We start from the raw sequence: 18,057 nt of genomic DNA, 5'->3' as shown, positions 1-18,057 counted from the left end.
AAAATCCTCATCTGGATTCAAGATATTAGCAGAAAGACTAACTCCTCAAGTCTCTGGCACCAAGGCAACATATTGTCATAAATCCATAGGAAACCAGATTTCATTAGTTCCCTTGGTCATGGAACTAATTGTTTGCTCCTACATTGGGCACCTGATCATGGCTGTGGGCAGCAGGAAAGCCAGCGGCATTTTAATGTTGTTCCTCTGCTGTGCTTTACTTGATTTTTGTCTCAGGATTATGAGATGCTGGGGATGTAAAACAGCTACTGGGAAGATAACAGCTGCCAGAAACACAGCCTTCTGTTTTGTACTTTGAGCTGTGCGTACTGTGTAGAGTTAAAAAAATAGTGCTTAGAATAATTTAAAGCAGAAATCTGTTACGTTCCTTCAAAATTACCCGTGCTTGGTTTAATAGATGCTGGATTAATTGCGTGCTGTCTGAGAGCTTTTGTTCCTCTCCAGAGTGGCTGTGGTCTGTGCCACAGAGGTGAATGCTACTCTGCTGTATGGCAAATTTGACATTGAAGGGCTCTTTGTAGAAATAAGACTGCCATTCTCTCCCATTGTCCCTTTGATTAAACAGTGCCAGCAAAAGAGACAGTTTTGATGGTTGTTTTCATATTATGGGCATCTGGCTACTAAGAGCTGGGCTGAGATCACCAAATCACAAGCCGCTTTAGAGATGTCTGTTTACGCATGCCGATCCCACAGTGGTGTGATCCAGGAAAGTATTTGGATATGCACATTTCGAGGGGTGGAGAGAAAAAAACAATTTCTGGGATGTGTGGTGAGGATCATTTGTTGCCTGTGCATGCTGCTGTTTTCCGATACCCCTCCTCTGGGACCCAAACCCACAACTTTCCAGTACTCCCAAAATAACCCTGGACTGTGGATGCTTTTCCTCCACTTTTACATCAACAGACTCCTAGTGACCTCTGAGGTACTTGTGATAAAAATAAAGGAAAACTAACATATTACACAGTGGACTCATTCATTAAGTCCTCCCCAGTTACTAGCCCTTTTGTAGCTACTCACGTCTGTGTGAATCACCACTTAGTAATGGCTCGACGATTCCTCAGACATTTCAGCTTTGGTTGCAGGGACGCTCTTAGTTTATAATATATACCAGACCAGGTTGCTGACATCTTCTGTTTGATGAATAAACTTTGACATCCAGGGTCCTTACCCAGAGCTTGATCATCTCTTTTTGTTAGTACCAAAGCACACAGGGGAGACCTCAGGAAGAGAGCACTTCCCTCTCTTTCCATGCATCTGTTTGGATGTACAACAAAGGCTACAGGAACATTTTTCCTTGTACTTTTAATTGAAGTGCTTTAATATAAAAAAAAAAAAAAGTACATACAAGTTCTAAACTCCTGTTTTCTTCAATCGTTTACACTGTTTCTAAGTTGCAACAGAATATTAGCTACGTAGGTAGTCAACACTGCTAACAAACTACAGTACAAGTTACTAATAACAGTACAAGATGCTTGGAATACATTCTTGCAAATGTGTATGAATACCAAAGAAATCCTGCAAAGATGAGAGGTTTCCAACACACATTGCCCTCTTCTCTCAAACCCCTGTAGGATTTCACTCACAGGTTTCCTAACCACCAAGACACAGAAAGGCTGATCCTTGGCTGGTGCAAGCTGCGGTAGCTCCATTAGCGTCCATGGAGCAATGTCAGTGGTCATGAGCAAAGGGTGTGATTCACTCTGTGCTCAGATAGACACCTTCAGATGGGGGTGAAACATCATGCACGCTTCCATGCATGACAAACTGATGGGCCTTCTCAGTCAGTGCTGGCTTATAGCATTAAGCAACATATTTTTCTGAGGGTTTCAAGACTGATCTCTTTCTCCTGGAAGAAATCAGATCGGGATGACTGAAGAACAGTCAGGAGCACCCTGGATTCTCACACCACTCTAGGTAAAGCTGGCCACATTTCCCTCAAAAAAAGCCAAGCATAAGAACCCATCCCATCACCTCTCCTCCCCCACGAAAGGCTGGCAAAGCTATCAAGCACTTAATAAAACTGAATGTGAGACAAGAAGAGCAAAGGTCCTCCACACAAGCCATGTGAAAACAAATCTCTACATACACACATTGTAACAATACAGTCACTTCAGAATTCAAAAGAAAGGTTCACACTTTACAAAGGAGGGAAAGGGGAAAAAAAATAACACAAGAAGCTGTCCTTACAATTATGTACTGGTTCCCAAACCTGTAACCTTAGTCTGTGGCCACCAAAAGTAAACGAATACCAAGCAGCATAGTGTAAACTCCAAAAATGCCTCACAGGGGTTTGCAACAGGCAACCTGGAGGTAGTGTACGTAGCTGAAAAGGAATTTGAAAGAAATGACGGGCATTTTTCTCCTATTCTGGTACATTTATATAATTCAAAGACATAGTGACAAACACACTACAGTGATGTGTCTCCAACCTTGTGAGCCACCTGCTTGCCACCCCAGAATCAGCCACAGAAGGGTTTTTTCTCTGAAATGAGAGTGATATCTGGGGTATTTTTCAGGCAGTATCTGGGGTATTCTTCAGACAGGAGTCCTTATTTTTTCCCTCACTCAGTTGTTCTGGCTTGCCTCTGTACTTACCTGTGACTAACAGGACAATCAGTTTCACCTGAGACTGCTGGGTTTTTCTCACAAGCATCAATACAAAACCTCCTTATCACTATTGCCATGAAGACCAACATTTCAATGGCACGCTTCAGTTAGCAGCACCCAAAACTCTTCCAGGCTATTCACTGACCGGCATCAGATTATTCTGGTGGGAAGCTACGGAAGTTGGCAAACCCATGACAAGGTTAGCTTTTCAATTAATCAGCACATTCTGAAAAGACTGAACACCAATGGCTCCAGCTCAGAGTAAAGACACAAAAGTCAAGTTTTCTTCTGCTGCAAAGAGGATAAAAGGCTATTTAGGGGATACAGAAGTTGGCATATTGTAGAAAACATGGCGGTGGCTCAGAGTAAGAAAACGTCTTCAGCTTTATCTCCTTTTCAGCAACTTTGATTTTCTATTCATGTTAAGTTTTAAGTATTCCTAGTTTTCTCCAATCACATTATTTTGACACCACAGTTACTATGTTACAAAAAGCAACTATGATGCAGTCACTCAGCATACATATATATCATGTATAGATAGGGGTATGTAAAGTCAGGAGGTGGGGCAGCTTCCAACCCACATTGTGCTGTTTCCATAAGGGCAGGCAGATCCCAGTTAGGTGAGACAGAGATGACCTAGAGCATCCCCAATGTTGAAAAAAAGTTTGTGAGTATATGAGCAGATAGAAACCTCAAAAACAAAATCACAAGAATTCATGTTAGTAGAATATCCCTTGATTTGTAGCTAACTCCGTTCCTCTAAAATCTCTCTTAGTTCAAATAATTTTATCATGCAGAATGTGCAAAGATGTGTTCTCCCCCTGTAAATGAAGGGAATGGATGTGCTTTCACAGTATTGCCTAGAAGTTACCCAGTGTACCTGCTCTCCCCTAGCCCACTCTCTTTATAACAACAGTTCTTTTGCTTCAATGGCTAACTGGTAAGACAAGACTATTTAATTATGAACAAACTTCAAGGTTAATGTATTAGAAGACTGGAAATAGACACCCTGCTACTTTTAAAACAGACGATGCATTGTACACTTAGTGCTTCTCTGAATCCTCTTTCCACACAGCAAAGCATCACAAGGGCAAGATTTCCATCAGTCCTGAGCTGGCACAGCCAGTTCTAAGAATTAAAATGTAGATCAAGCCTTCACAGTCTTTGGCTGCCCTGCCAAAAATGCTTCCTGTCCCCTAGAGAAGCCAGTTCATTCTGAATATTTGTGTGATGTAGACACTTCAGCACTTGGACCCACAGTGGGTCATCAATTTCTCTTATGCTGGCCACTCACCAGTCATTAGGAACATTTTTGATCACTTTGTCTATTTCTCAAACTATGTGCAATAAAAATGCAACTACATACATTAAAAATGAAAAACTCTTTATCACATACCCGAATTTATCTACTAGACTAGGAAGGACCACAGGAATGTACTGATGTCCTCAGAAAGTCCTTGGGAAACAAGTCAGGAGCTTCTCATGTTGTGGGATGTTTTTCACCTTTATGCCAAGTCAAGCTTTAGCCCACAACTGTTGTGTGTGTCATTGACCTTGCACTGAAAGGACTTTGAACAAGAAACAAACTTTGCTGATTTCATCACCACAGCATTGAGCATCATCCCGGGTAAAAGACTTTCTGAAGACCAAAAGAGCCTCTCGGGAACACCTGTCTAACAGCCTTCTCATCAGACCACTCTGGACCTTCCATGACCCTTATAAAACCCCCTTCATTTTTTTACAGAGGGCTTCCAGGACACAATCTGACAAGAGGGAAGCCACAGAAATGGGTGATACCATGGCTGGACACAGACTATGGCTTTACTCTCTCTGATGACAAGAAGTAGGATGGGAAGAGCCCAGCTAGGCCCCAGAGCTCAAAGCTAAACATTGTTTAAAATACCTTTTCACTTCCAAACTGAGGAGATTTGATAGCAAAATCAATAAGGTACCTCAAATAAAAGCCCTCAACTTACTGTTTGAAGACCTTTTTAAGGATAAACCAGTGCCAGATAAAGGATCAAGTCTCTGAAGTCAGAACACAGTTCTTGGATGTTTTGCTCCCAAATTGAATTATTCTTAAAAGGGGAAGGGAGTAACCTAAAAGCCTTCACAGTCTATTTTTAAATGAGAGGATGTTTTTCATTTAACTCTCTGTAACAGAATAATTTGAAAATGACTGAGGAAGCCATGTAATCCCAGATGGTCTGTGTTCTGTGTGCTCTTGTGAAGCTGCTGTAACTCCACTGCATTAAGAAAAGACATACATTATTCTGTAGCAATTGTCCATGACACTGAGGCTTACAACATAAATATTGCAATACCTCATCCAGTTTCTGTATGACACACCATGTTTTATTGCAGTAATGTCTCATAATAGATGAAGGTGCTGCAGGGTCCTGTTTGGCCAATTGCTATAGGACCCTGGAGTGCACTTTCATAAGGAGGGAATATCTCCCGTGGGAAGGGAGTTAAGATGAGGACTAGATGCCAGAAGAACCAGCTAAAGGCTTCACATGCAATCTTAGGCAAATGTTTTCTGTGCCTCATTCCCCCCCACTGCCGCCCCCAGCCCCTCCATTAAATGGGAGGTTCGTTTCCTCACTTGCAGATAGCGCTGGATGCAAGGTAATGGAGCACAGCCCTGCTACGCACAGCAGAATGCCTCTAAATCAAGAAGCCAGTGTTTTTCGCCAACGTGACAGATTGAAAAATGCTTCTGGTACTTCCATGAGTGGGTTACTAAGCAACACTTTGGCTTCCAGGGAGTAGCCGTGCTGGATGTGATCTCATGCGCCGGCAGCCTGACCACATCCCCAGCTGGAGCACTGGGGAAAGGAGGGCGAGTGTGTGCCGGCAGCAAGGCTGCGCGGCTTCACTGGCTGTAAAACAGGTTCCTTTGAGATGAGCTGTAACCACAAAGGAGAGATACCCCAGAGGTGACTATGGGCCCGCTCATGGCGTGGCTAAAAGCAAAGACACTGTCAGGACATACCATTGGGAGAGAGGTAAAGCTTAGAAGGTTTAAGCTCCACTCAGTAAACCTATGGCATATCCCGGTCATGCAAGCTTTCAATTCAGCCTGTCTCAGAGCAAATTATGCTGAAGAGGACTGACTCCAGGGACAGATGCTAAAAATGATAGGGGCTGGAAAAGATTTCCATGTGAGGAGACAGAGGGATCAAAAAGACTAGAACAGATTAGAAATGGGTAAGAGAGGGGAGGTTAGAGCTAAGTGAAGTGAGGTCTGAGACAGAAGAGGAAAATCATGCACTGCTGTCCACTGTTTCCTGATGCAGCAGTAAGGGGTTGTTTACAGAAAATCAAAAGGCAATACACCAAAACCTGATGAATCAAGTTCAATCTCCATGGAGTTAAAGAGAAATTTGCCCTGGTTGCTGACTGCTCCATCGTTGTCTTTTGCTATGATGTCTCACTTTCCTTTGGAGCTTGTGACATGGCATCACCAGAACCAGGCTGAACCAGAAACAAGTGTAAACAGACCAAACTCATCTGGGACAGAAATACCTATTTTCTTACACATGTTGGGTGTGCTCAACTATTAAGCAGCATACATCTTTTAATAAAAAGTAAAGTCTAAGACTACTCAGACTGGGCCTCTTGTCTTTAAGACACCAGGCCAACCTCTTGGCTAAAGTCAATGGAGGAATGTTGATTAAGAGCAGCTGAGAATCTGGCCTATCTTTTAGAGTATTGGTACTCTTTCATGCATCAATAAATCATGCTCCAAATAGGTTTGAGATTATGTTGTAAGGGATAAAATTTTGCCTGATTTTGTTAGAATGCTGACACACCTTTGCAAAACAAATAAGATTTTCTCCCTCCTCCTCCTTCTCCTTCAAGTTGAGTAACACTTATTATAGGACTCTAGATCTATTCCTGATAGGTGAGCAATATTTACAGTAAATAACATTAATATGACACACAAATACATATATATTTACATATATAACTTGAAGTCTCCTTCTAATTAAATGCAGTACTACAGTATCACACAGTAAGGCTCTACCAATGTATTAATGGGAATGTCACTATTTGGGGATCATTACTTGAGCATTTTAAAAGTTGATGACATCACAGTTTTTATCTGAGACATCCACTATGATGTCACAGATTTATCATCCTTGTAACTCCCTTTTGAATAGTGGGCACAATGTTGTCCCAAAATCAAATAAAGGATCAACAGCAAAGATCCCAATTCAGTCTTCCCCACCTCCAATTTTAGTTGGACATTTTTCTTTGCAATCACTTCCAGTGAAAAAACTATGTGTACACCAATGGCACACTCAGTCTGAAATGGCACATGAAGAAAAGGTGAAGCAATAACTTAACATGTACACAGACTTCTGGTTCTTAGGAGATCTGACTGTCTAGCACAGATGACAATTTACTTGAATGCTCTTGAGCCTCTATTTACATCTGCAATTCAGTGAAATAAATTATTCCCAGGCCTGTCTGACCCAGGCTGCAATGCCGAAAGAAAGTCAGAATAAACAAGAAGACTGTTGATCCCTGCTGCAGCACAAAAAATGGAAAGCCATCAAGGTAAAGAGGAAACATTTCTCCCTGCATTTTAAAAGAACATTTTATGACTACAAAATAGTCTATATGAACTATTGTGTGACCTTTATGATGAGTTGGGATTAAGTCAGCACATGAGTTTGATTCCCTGCAATGATCAAGGGTTTGCTGAATGCTTCTAAGGGGGAGATAAAAGCTGATGGTTCGGTTTGGGCCTCTCTCTATTTCCAAATTGCTCTAGACCCTTCAAATCAGCTTTGGTACACATTGTCTCTGAAATCCAGAAATATATTGTAAGAGAAGGAAAAAATGAGAATGAACAATAAAGGATATTCTGTAATGAAGTTCAAAGGAGATGACACTTGGAAATTCCTCATGCGCTTGCCTTCCCAAAAGGATGCAGGGGCACGCTTCTTGTGTTACACTCCTAGGAGAGCTATGAAGGAAGAGTACATTAGGCATAACATTCATGTCTCATTCTCTGATTTTCAGCAGATACTTCCGTTTTAATGTTTCTGGCAAAGTTTGCACTGGCAGTGCATAGTGGACATCAAAATGCAGTCTTGAGTCCAGCAGCACCAGATGTTTGGGATGGAAACAGATCTGTGCTCCAGCAGAGTTCATGGGCAGTGGGGGGTTGGCCTTCCAGGCAGAAAATCTTGACAAATCTAAGGGAAATCCTTATCTTGATTTTCAGGACTGTAGACACATGGCTCCTTGATGAGCAGCTTCAAAGTCTTATATGGCAACAGCAGGAAGAGTCTTATCCAAGGGGACAAAACTTCAGACTGTGATATCTCATGCACAGGTGAGACATGCTAGCAAAGACCCTTCAGACTGCTACAAAAAGGAGCACTCTCCCAGCCAACCAATTCAATCATTCAAGACATGGAAAGGAAATGAACATGAAATGGACTTGTCATTCTTTATCACTCTTCCAGAATACAAAGAATAAAAACTGCCCTTCTCTCTCCTTGGCTTCTGAAAAGTGGGGAGAGAGGAAACATTTCCTGAGTCACTGTGGAGGTGAAACCTATAGTTTGTTACAATCAGATGGATGACTAGACTGACAGGAGTCTGAAAGAAAACATCAATACCTGAAAAATCAGCAATTTCCTGGTATGAAGTGTTTTGTTGTTAACTTCACACACGCAAAGGGAGGTAAGCTGATCTGGAAATAGTAGTTTACTTATTTCAAAACAGCATTAACAACATAAATTCTAAATGCATGGGTGAATACTGTAATAATGCTTTACATTTTCATCCAATGTGGCAGCAACACACACCAAACGTTAATAAGCTATTGGCTTGATTCACCAGCTGCAAAATGCCTGGCATTCTCACTGACACTTATGCAATAAGAGGGTAAACCCTAAAAACCCTTTTGTTCCCCAGAAGTAATTGCTATTGTTTATCTTTCCCCCCCTCCAGTTAAGCACCTCGATGCACAGTGGTGGTGGGACTCACCAAACTCCCCAGCAATGCAGCTGGAGAGACACCTCTCCTCTGCCCCACGCTAAGACCTGGCCATCAGGACAGCCAAATTGTGCTCACACATCTTGCAGCCTGGGTCCTTCAAGACAGCCACTGTCCCCCCAGGGCCAGGGATGCTGCCTGGCAGCGTTGGTCACTCTTGCCTTTGTCTGCAGCGCAGTGAGACCCTGTGCCCCAGCCGGCATCGCAGGGGCCAGAGCTGGGACAGCTCCAGCACCCTCTCTGCAGAACTGCTCCCCAGGAGCAGGGACGTGATGCTCTGGCCCCGGCCGATGGCACCGGCACTGGTAGGGAGGAGGCTGCCTGAGCCTGCACTGCCATGGGCACTTGATGGGGAACAGGCTGGGCAGCTGCACTTGTAATTCGGTCCCCTTCAGACCAAAGACCCCCCCGCCTCTCCCTTCCCCTCCAGCAAAACTGAGGTTACCTTATGTAAACCAGACCGGGTTTGGTGCCTGCCCTGAAAAACCATTTAACTACTGCCAGGGCTGGAGGTCGTTGTTAGTAATTATATCACCATTGAAGATGGGTTTGGCTGCCTGCCAGTCCCAGCTCCTGCCCTCTTTGACCAGAGGAGAAGCACAGCCACAGTAACTAAAACTTTTCATTTCCTCTGCAGGGTCTTGGACCTTCAGCATCCAACTTCTGGCTTCTCACCTGCTCCCATCTCCCCGGGCAGCGTCACGGGCCCGTGGCTGGCAGAAATAACTGGTGTAAGGAACAGCATGGGAGAGTTGGCTGTGCTTGCTCTGCCACGGCCTGGCTCTGCAGCACTGTAGTAAATGGCAGCACTCAGTGCTTGCATGCAGTTGGCGGGCTCCAAGTGCTTTACAAAACCAGCTAAGAATTGCCATCCTGCCTTTTCTCCAGAAGTGAGACACAGAGAGGTTGGGTACCTGCCCACAGCAGTGCCGCAATCCCTGTTGTAAGTGGAAATAAACCCCTCACTTTATAACTCCGCTTAGGTGCAGTGAAATGTCATGCTTCCAGCTAACCTCAGACTCTCCAGGCCAGCGGGCAGCCTGACACAACCAGCAGCTCGGATGGATGGGCTCTCTCCCATTCGGGTCAGCTGCTGTCAACCGAGGCCTAAATTTGGCGATGAGTAAGTATGTGAGCACCTCTGTTTGGCTGGGGGTGGTTTCTACAGACACCCCTTGTTCTGGGGCCTGGGGCAGGAAAGGGACAGCACCTGCCTGCTCCTGCCCCAGCAGTGGTGGTCACTCTGCCCGGCTGCCTAAAGAAAAATAACGCATAATTCCCTTGCCCTGCCAAGTAGTATATCACGCAAAAGTATGAGATGCTAAGATTGTAACAAACCCAGCTCCTCTCTACAGATCTTCACAAAAATGTAGATCTGGTCAGCTCTTAAAATTTCAGGTCAGGACCTCCTCTTGTCCAGTCCACAGCCTCCCATAAAAAAATTGACAAGACAACCCATCTTTTAATCATCTCCTCGAAAGGATTTGCATTTTCTGCCCTCCCAGACTGGTGCCAAATTGCTCCCAATACAGTCTCTTTTGTTTTGTCCAGTTTTTTTATATATCAGGAAAACACAAAGCATTTCCCCCTTCTGCTCTGCAAGACAGTTTTATAGACTAACAGTTGGCATCTCCAACTGATTAGATAGACAGATAGACAAGTAAGATCAACCAAGATTTCTCACTCTAAGAAAGTGCTTCTAGCATTCAAGATTACATTTTCCTTCATTTTATTTATCTTTTTTTACTTTCAGATGAAAACTCAGATCTGAAAAAACTTTTCAGATGTTAAAGATTCTCATTCCTCCATAGCTGCTTTCTTTTAAGTCGATACTGTAAAGTTTTCTCTAATTCAGTTTGACATGCTGAAACTGAATTAACCAGATACACAGTGGTGGATATAACACAAGATCAGAAAATTTGGACAATTTCAATTCAGTTAGACCTGAAAACTATTGAGATCCACATTAAATATTTTGTATCAAATGAAGGCTACTTAATTTTCATTTTTTTCAAATATTGAAGTGATTCATTCTAAAAAGATTGAAACAAGTATTTTCAACTCTTCCAATATTCCCCCCATATTTCTTGTATGAAATAATTTGCCAGATTGAACTTGGACATGTGAATAATTGTGGTTCTCTGAAAAGCACATATTTTAAAAATATATTTATTCCATGCAGAAAAATCATGCCCAGCTCTACCTGGAATTTTCTTGCGCACAATGCACACTATCCCTCCAGCAGTAACAAGCTTAATTAATATTTCTTTCTACCCCCATCCACTCCTCACCTCCCAAATGACCTCTGTCACAACACCTGACGTAGGCGTAAAGAACAGGCAACAGCCCCATAACACTCCATGGTGCAGGAGACTCTTCCTTTGGGGCAAAATTTACTAAACTCCTTTCAAAGAAAGCTGATTTCGAAGTTGTTTAGAGCAACATTTTCTTCAAAAGAACACACTTAATGGTGGCTTTCCTAGCTCAAGAACTGACCTAAGGTATGTTTACAGAAATGCTGTAAACTCAGTCCAAAGACATGTCTATGGAAGTACAGTTTGGAGACAGAATGGGACCCATCTCATACATCTTAAGGGTATTGCCTTTTCCAAGCTACGGGGGAGGCTCTGACGGTAGCAGGAGCTCACCTCCTCAGTGATACAACTTGGGTGCATCCACTTTTTATGACCATTTCTCCACCCCTCTGGTTTACGAGGCTGCCACTGTAGCAGCTCCCCTCCCCAGCCAGTCTTCCCACCATGGGGCAGAAAATTGGGCAACACAGCACACAAACGTGATGGAGGGAAAGCCAGGACCAAGCCATGCTTTCATGCAATATAGTCTGAATTGTTCAATCTCTGGAACAGCCTGAGATAGCTAACACCAATGTAGCTGCCATTGTGGGCATGAAGGAGGAAATGCTCAATTTACTGCATCGGTAAGGTGATTTTCTATAACTGAACTTTTTTAGGTTATCCAAAATGGGTTAAAAATGAGAAGGATCACATTAATATGTTTAACTAACATACTTTAAGGCCATTATGCAGACACAGCTTGTATTTAAATACATCCTCTCCCACAGTAAACATCTGTTTTTATAATAAGAACAGGAAGAACAATTACATCATCCAGCCTGACTTCCTCTATAACACAAGCCCTTTTCAGTCAGACATTCCTGTGATTAACTAAAATTGCATTTAATTAAAATATATCTTCTGGGAAGCTGCCCATTCTTGATTTGAAGATTTCAAGGGATGCAGGATCTACCATCTCCCATGGTAGTTTGCCCTGATTTGTGCTAAAATATTGCTTGTCTTGCCTACACAGAAGAGTTTTGAAGTACACCAGAGTTTGATCACCTCAGGGGCTGCCAACAAACTTGCACATCCTGCCAGAGCAAGAGAGACAGAAGCATACAGAGCCAGAGTCCTCACGTTGTTTACTGCCCAGACCAGATCGCTGCTACGAGCGGCCTCAAGATTTGCCTGACAGTGGATGGTGTCACCCAAGTCGTTCATCCCAGTGGTCATGCAGGAAGGCTGTGCCCAGTGGGTACCAGGTGACAGGGAATCTGTTATCAGAGTTTCTGAACACCTCTTCCTCACCCCCATGGCCGTGCCACAACCTCTCCACATCTCAGTAGAGTGGGTACAGCATTGTTCGCTTGGTGGATCGATTAATATTTCTAAAGTGCACCAAAACGTATGGCTCTGAATACCTGCTAAAAACGTCACTCAGAGGTCTGTCCCAGCCCCTTATCTTATACTGAGCTAGTGAAGAAGGGAGACTGTATCTGGAGGAAGTTCTCAGCATGGGAGAGCTGGTATTTCATCTGCTGCCAAAGTCACCTGGTGCTGCCTGGCTACACAGCGACACAGCACAAAGCTGAGGAGATGAAACGCAGCTGGACCACCTTGGGTAAGTACCCTATTACACAGATCTCAAACAGCAAACAATATTTTGCTGTTGAAGGTCTAGCAATCTCTCCTTCCATCATATTTCATTAGTGATAAACTTCGGCAAGGCAGCTGAGGAATATTTCCAAACATGAAAAACGCTGTTCACTGCAGAATGGTTGTGGGATGAGAAAACAGTCAGTGCTATGGATCGGAATCACAAAATAGGAAAGCAAGTGTGTGTGCAGAGCACAGCTCATTTAGCACTGTCTCTGTAACAGGGATGGAGAGCACTGACTTTCTGCACCAGCCAGTCCCACCAACAAGGCTACCTGAGACTTACCTGATGAGCCACCACTGTCTCCCTAACGCACTGGCTAAAACAATATGCATTTTCCTTTCCATTTGATAATGCAGACATTGTCCTACTCCTCTTCCAAGGTCAATGAAAATACCAGGAAACTGGAAGGCAACGGACATTTTTATGACGGAAATCCCTAAGCCCAGCAGGGCTGGTAGCTGAGCACCAGCCCAAACCCTAACCTACCCCTTCTGCTCCCACCACCAGCACCACCACAAAACTTTCCTCCAGTTCACACACTTCCACTTCTCAGCTCCTGTCCCTCTTGCCAAAACACATGCTTTCCATGAGGAAGCCCAGCAGTGTCCTGGTGAACACATACAAGCACTCCTGGCCACAGCAGCAAGAGGATTTTGGATCAGTCTGAAGTGTACGATGGTCCCAAAGAGCCAGGTCAGCAGGGTTCAACCACACCAACAGTGCAGGTGAGCTGTGGCCCCCAAGTGCTCCCGAGGGCCAGGGCACTTCCAGACTGGGAGAAAGTTGTTTCATTTTACATTTTTTCTAGAGCTTTGTCCCAACAGGCACCAGACACCTAACGCAGGTCCATGGGGTTCTGCTTTACACTCCCTGCATCTGATGCTCAAATTTCTTTGTACTCTTAGCTCATCTGAGGGGCTGTCACATGGAAAGCCTAAGGTGTTTTCCAACGCAGATGATTCTGTGATTCTGTGATTCGGTATTGATGAATTTCACAGGTAGCCAGTGCAACTGCTCCACAAGAGATTTGGTCCAATATGACTAGGATAAATACTTTATAAATCTTTTTTTAACAGGTTAAAATACTCCTGCTGCAGCTTGAGAAGAGGCTGCGACAGCATGTGGGAGAATCCCGCAGCTGACACGGCTACTTTTGGCATGCAAGTTGAACAAAATGCAAAAGGTGGAGAAACTATCTAAATAATGAGGGAAAGTGCATTAGGTCAGTATAGCTCATACTAACTAAGTGTAATTAGCAGGAGCAGGAAGAAAAATTACCTCACCAGTATTCTTTCACAACGTCCTTTCAAGTGTTCAGGGACATTTAATTTTGCAGAAAAGTTTCAACCAATATAAATATGCCAAATATAATCTTTAGTGTCCTTACCTACTTGTACAAGCGACCTGAGTCACATGCTGCTTGGGACTCTCATAAATTTGTATTATAAACCCACTTAAATCTATGCATAGAAAGTAATATACATCATACTCAAGAAAATGGTCATTCTGGGCTACTTGGCAGTTCAGGGAGTTGCAGGTTTTTAACCTTAAAGATGTATCTGGTAGAAATTCTTTAATGTACTCACTTGTCCTCCTAGTGATGTCTTAAATTATTCAGAGAGACTCAACTGTAATATATTTTTTCAACTGATGCTCTTGCTTAATGTTTCTTCATTTCACACATAGAGGTTTGTTTAAATGAAGTACAGCTATTTCTATTTAAATTTAAAAATTATTATGAAAATCTTTCTTTTCATATTAGGTTCAGTAAATTATTCCCTTCTTTAGAGCTGGGGAAGGTTTTCTGACAACTTATCATGTTTGCCAAAAAAGCAGTTGTAGAGAAATTGGGGGCAAAATTATTTGAAAATTCAGCTAGATCTTGATAATGACTTTGATTAAAAAAACAGTAACACTTTGGAAATGTTGGAACTCCTGATTAGGCAATTTCCAGAGTAAAATGCAACTTTAAGTTGCAGGACACTTTAGTTTAGAAATTTCAAAAAATTAATCAAAAGTGCTTCATTTGACCCTAAGCCGAAGTTGTTCCTTTTTGCAGCTTACTTTAGACTGCTCAGAAAACTGACAATTTTACTTTCTGTGATCAACTTAAGATGACGTTTTTCTTTTCTTTAATTTTCTGAGCTAAACAGCAAGTCAGTTACATACATAACCATTCACAATTTTCTGAACAAAAATAGAATGATGAGTCTGGACTGTATGCTGGCACTGCAGTGGGACAGTGGGCCTAAATATCCTGAAATCCCACAGACAGTAGGCTTTTCGAAACATCTGTGTGTGTACACACTGGCACTGTTCTTCCTTCAGAGATACTAAAACCAGATTTGATTTCTAAAGATCTGCCAAATCAAAGCACTTGATCCAAGGGAGAAAGCATCACCCCAAAAAATTTTGATCAGTGCTTCTCTCAATGACAACGTGTTGTTCATGACCTGGGAAGTATTGAACTAATGCAACTCTCAAAGCTCCCCTACAGATACAGAGTGGTTGCAGTAAAGAGATTTCTAGTCAAGCCTGTGAAGAGAAACAGCTGGTGCTGCTCCCAGCCAAAGTACTCACCAATAATTCCTTGGGAGATATCTTACTACTTCTTCTTTGAAAAGAATACTAAACAGAAAGCACAAGGCCATACAAAATTGACTTCTCCATGTCGATATAACAACCCTCCCCCTTCTATAATGCATGTGAGCCCGTAACAGCAAGCAGCAACCATGCATAGCAGTGAAGAGATTTCATCTGGAGCATCGGCAAAGTACATGATCCTTCTAGCCCAGGAGGTATGGCATTAGTGACAGTGAATACCAGATACCTCTTCCTGTATTTGAGTGTCCATTCGTTTTGATGTGGGTGTGTCTTTGTGTTCTGGATGGGAATTGTGTGCTGGTATGGCAACACCAGGAGCAAAGTGTTTCTTGACTGCTGGAGCTCCTCAGGCCTGGAAGCCAAAAGCTGACGCTCTCTCTCTGAGCAGCTCCCGGCACAAATGACAACTCCAGCTCCCTGCAAACGAAGAAATCTTTCTTATAGGAATGACATCAAATCCAGGCACTCAGAGTTTATGTCAAGATTGGCTTGAATAAGATATCAAATATCGCTAACTTTGGAATTGCCTGTATTTTTCTGAAGCAGACTCTGCTGCCCTTGGTGTTGTGTACGTAAGCTTTCTATACAAGTTACAACACAGCTGGGTATGCATTGCCATTAGGTGTTTTATGTTTTCATACTTTTGCTACACCACTTCCCAGTCAAACAGAAGCCTTTAGCTAATTATTAGCTGCATTTCAAAATTTTCCCCTGATTTAGTTTCCTCTTCATCAAAGTTACAAACATTTAGCTCCTGAATGCATGATTGATTTGTAATTATTCTTGTCTTGCCCCTCATGTAAGTGGCAGTCATTTGCACTCACATGTCTCCTTCTCCAATTCTACTGCTCTCTGCAGATTTTAGTCAAAGAATCAATAATGGTAAGAGACTAGTTCCTCTGCTCCACAACCAAGTGACAAACTACAACCAGTTGTACTATAGTCAGACTGAATCCCCTGCAGGGGACATGACTACATACCAAATGTAATATAGACTGGAAAACTCTCACCCTTCCGAGGCACAGACAGACCAGAGAACAAGGGAAGTCGTTCCTCTTAATCCAGTCTCCTGACAACAGACCCTCATCTATTCCAGAGAGGATCTCCCTGTCTGGGGCTTTCTCTCTGGGACTTTGACTTCTTAGGAAGTCCAAAGTCACAGTTCACAGGAGCTCAATTAAGTTGACTAAATTGAGCTGTCCAATGCCATCTGGGACATCCAGAGGTACCCATGTCCACAAGAGAGCCATGTCCTGGAAGAGGAGGTAGAGACCAGGCAGGGCTGAATAGGACATGTCAGAGTACACTAGACCTCCATGTCTATTAATTTTCTCTTTCCAGTGCTACCTGCTTCTGCTTTGCTACAGCTTCCTTAACTCTGCATGGCCCAGGCCACCTTTCTGAAATTCTTCCCTTCTCCACAAGGACTTTATTGTGATTTTCAAAGCAGACTTCCAGCATATGTTACCTTCTGGGGGCTCAAAGACTGGTGGATTCAAGCAATACATGTGATAGCCACGGTCACAGTCATCACAGAAGAGCAGCTGGTCCTGAGGCAGGGTTGTTGGGGAGACAGTAGGGAAACAGGGAGAGAAGGAGAGGAGAAGAGAGAAAATGATGTAAATTAGTCTCTTGCCAAGATGTAAACAAAAGCATGGTAACCAGCAGTGCTCAGCTAGGAACGCAGAGCTGCAACATAGAGAGTAAGAGACTATTGGGAACGTAAAAGGCTACAGGCGTCATGTTTGCACATCCACGATCAACCACCGTATTTCTGAGAGGCTGCAGAGAGCCATTCTCATCACAAAGGGAGTTCAGTTTCTAACTGGAAAATCTCTCTGAGAAGTAGAGGACTTCCTCTCCAAGGTAGCCTCATGATGAAGGAGTCAAAGCTGTTAGGCTGGGGATATGCTGTACTGAGAGAAGAGGACAGGCTTTGCTGGGCTCCAATGTGACCACATGCTGGATCTCATCCCTTCAGGGAAACCTTTCTTGTCAAAAGCCTAGACTTAGCCACTTCTCCAAAACCCAACTGAGTAAATGCTCTGTGAAACAGATGGAAATGACATGATCCCACCATGTGGTCTGCAGCTCTTTCATATATTCGGGGAAAAAAAAGCTGCTCTGGAGCATCCCCTGATTCCTAACACAGAACAGCTCCCTGTTTTCAGATTTCCTTATTTACTGCTAAAGCAAAACAAAATTTCAGGCTTCACATTTATTCTGCTATAGGGAATGTAGTGTTAGCTAATTGCCTCCAAAGTTCTCCAGCCACTGTCAATTCTCCAAGTTTCTCACAGACTACCAAGGACCCTCTTAGCACCAGATTTTAACTGAAAACCCTGCAGAGAGGACACTGTTCAGCTGCAGGCTCTGGATGACAGTTTGAAATCAGTGGCACAGGTGATTAAGTGACTAGAGAGAGGCCTAACCATCCCAGTTCAAATGCTTTCTTGTTTCCCAAGTCTTGTAATTAAGATTTAAAAATCATGCCAAGGAAGTAAGCAAAATCAGGGACAGAAGAAACATACCTGCCATCTCTTGGGTTATCACCCATTCACATCTACTCCTGACTACCATATTGAAATGCTACTCTCTTGCAGCTCCCTGCGATGTGAGTTGATGGTCTCCAGCTAATTTCTATTGAACAAGCATACACACCACAAGTATCTCCATCTTAAGTGGCCCTATATGACACCCGTGGTGATTTCAGCAGAGAGCAACAGCTGAACAGGGACACTGGGGAGAAGCCCATCTCTACTCTCAGGAGTGGCTCTTCCTCGGAGATGTATAGAAGCAGCAGTAAAGCCATGACCCACACCATTATCACGTGCTCCTCAAGGGCAGCCATGA

The 18,057-nt window shown here is 43.2% G+C and overlaps 1 protein-coding gene across 5 annotated transcripts in view; it reads right to left on the bottom strand.

The window, feature by feature from the left end:
• Positions 1–1,300: 1,300 nt before the first annotated feature.
• The window catches only part of DPF3 (double PHD fingers 3), a 180,244-nt gene continuing 163,487 nt past the window's right edge, over positions 1,301–18,057 (bottom strand). For 4 of the 5 annotated variants that reach the window (XM_074867955.1, XM_074867957.1, XM_074867956.1 and 1 more), the window contains 2 exons: positions 16,673–16,754; positions 1,301–15,621 (listed from right to left, as the gene is read on the bottom strand). In XM_074867955.1, the coding sequence (XP_074724056.1) occupies positions 15,551–15,621; positions 16,673–16,754 (153 nt within the window). In that variant the 3' untranslated portion in view covers positions 1,301–15,550. The remainder of the gene's footprint in view (positions 15,622–16,672; positions 16,755–18,057) is intronic. The other variant, XR_012628869.1, reaches the window with a different exon arrangement.

Source organism: Strix uralensis, chromosome 4, assembly GCF_047716275.1.
Source record: "Strix uralensis isolate ZFMK-TIS-50842 chromosome 4, bStrUra1, whole genome shotgun sequence".
Lineage (NCBI taxonomy): Eukaryota > Metazoa > Chordata > Aves > Strigiformes > Strigidae > Strix > Strix uralensis.
The sequence above is the reverse complement of the archived record's forward strand: the minus strand, read 5'-3'. Positions and strand labels throughout refer to the sequence as shown.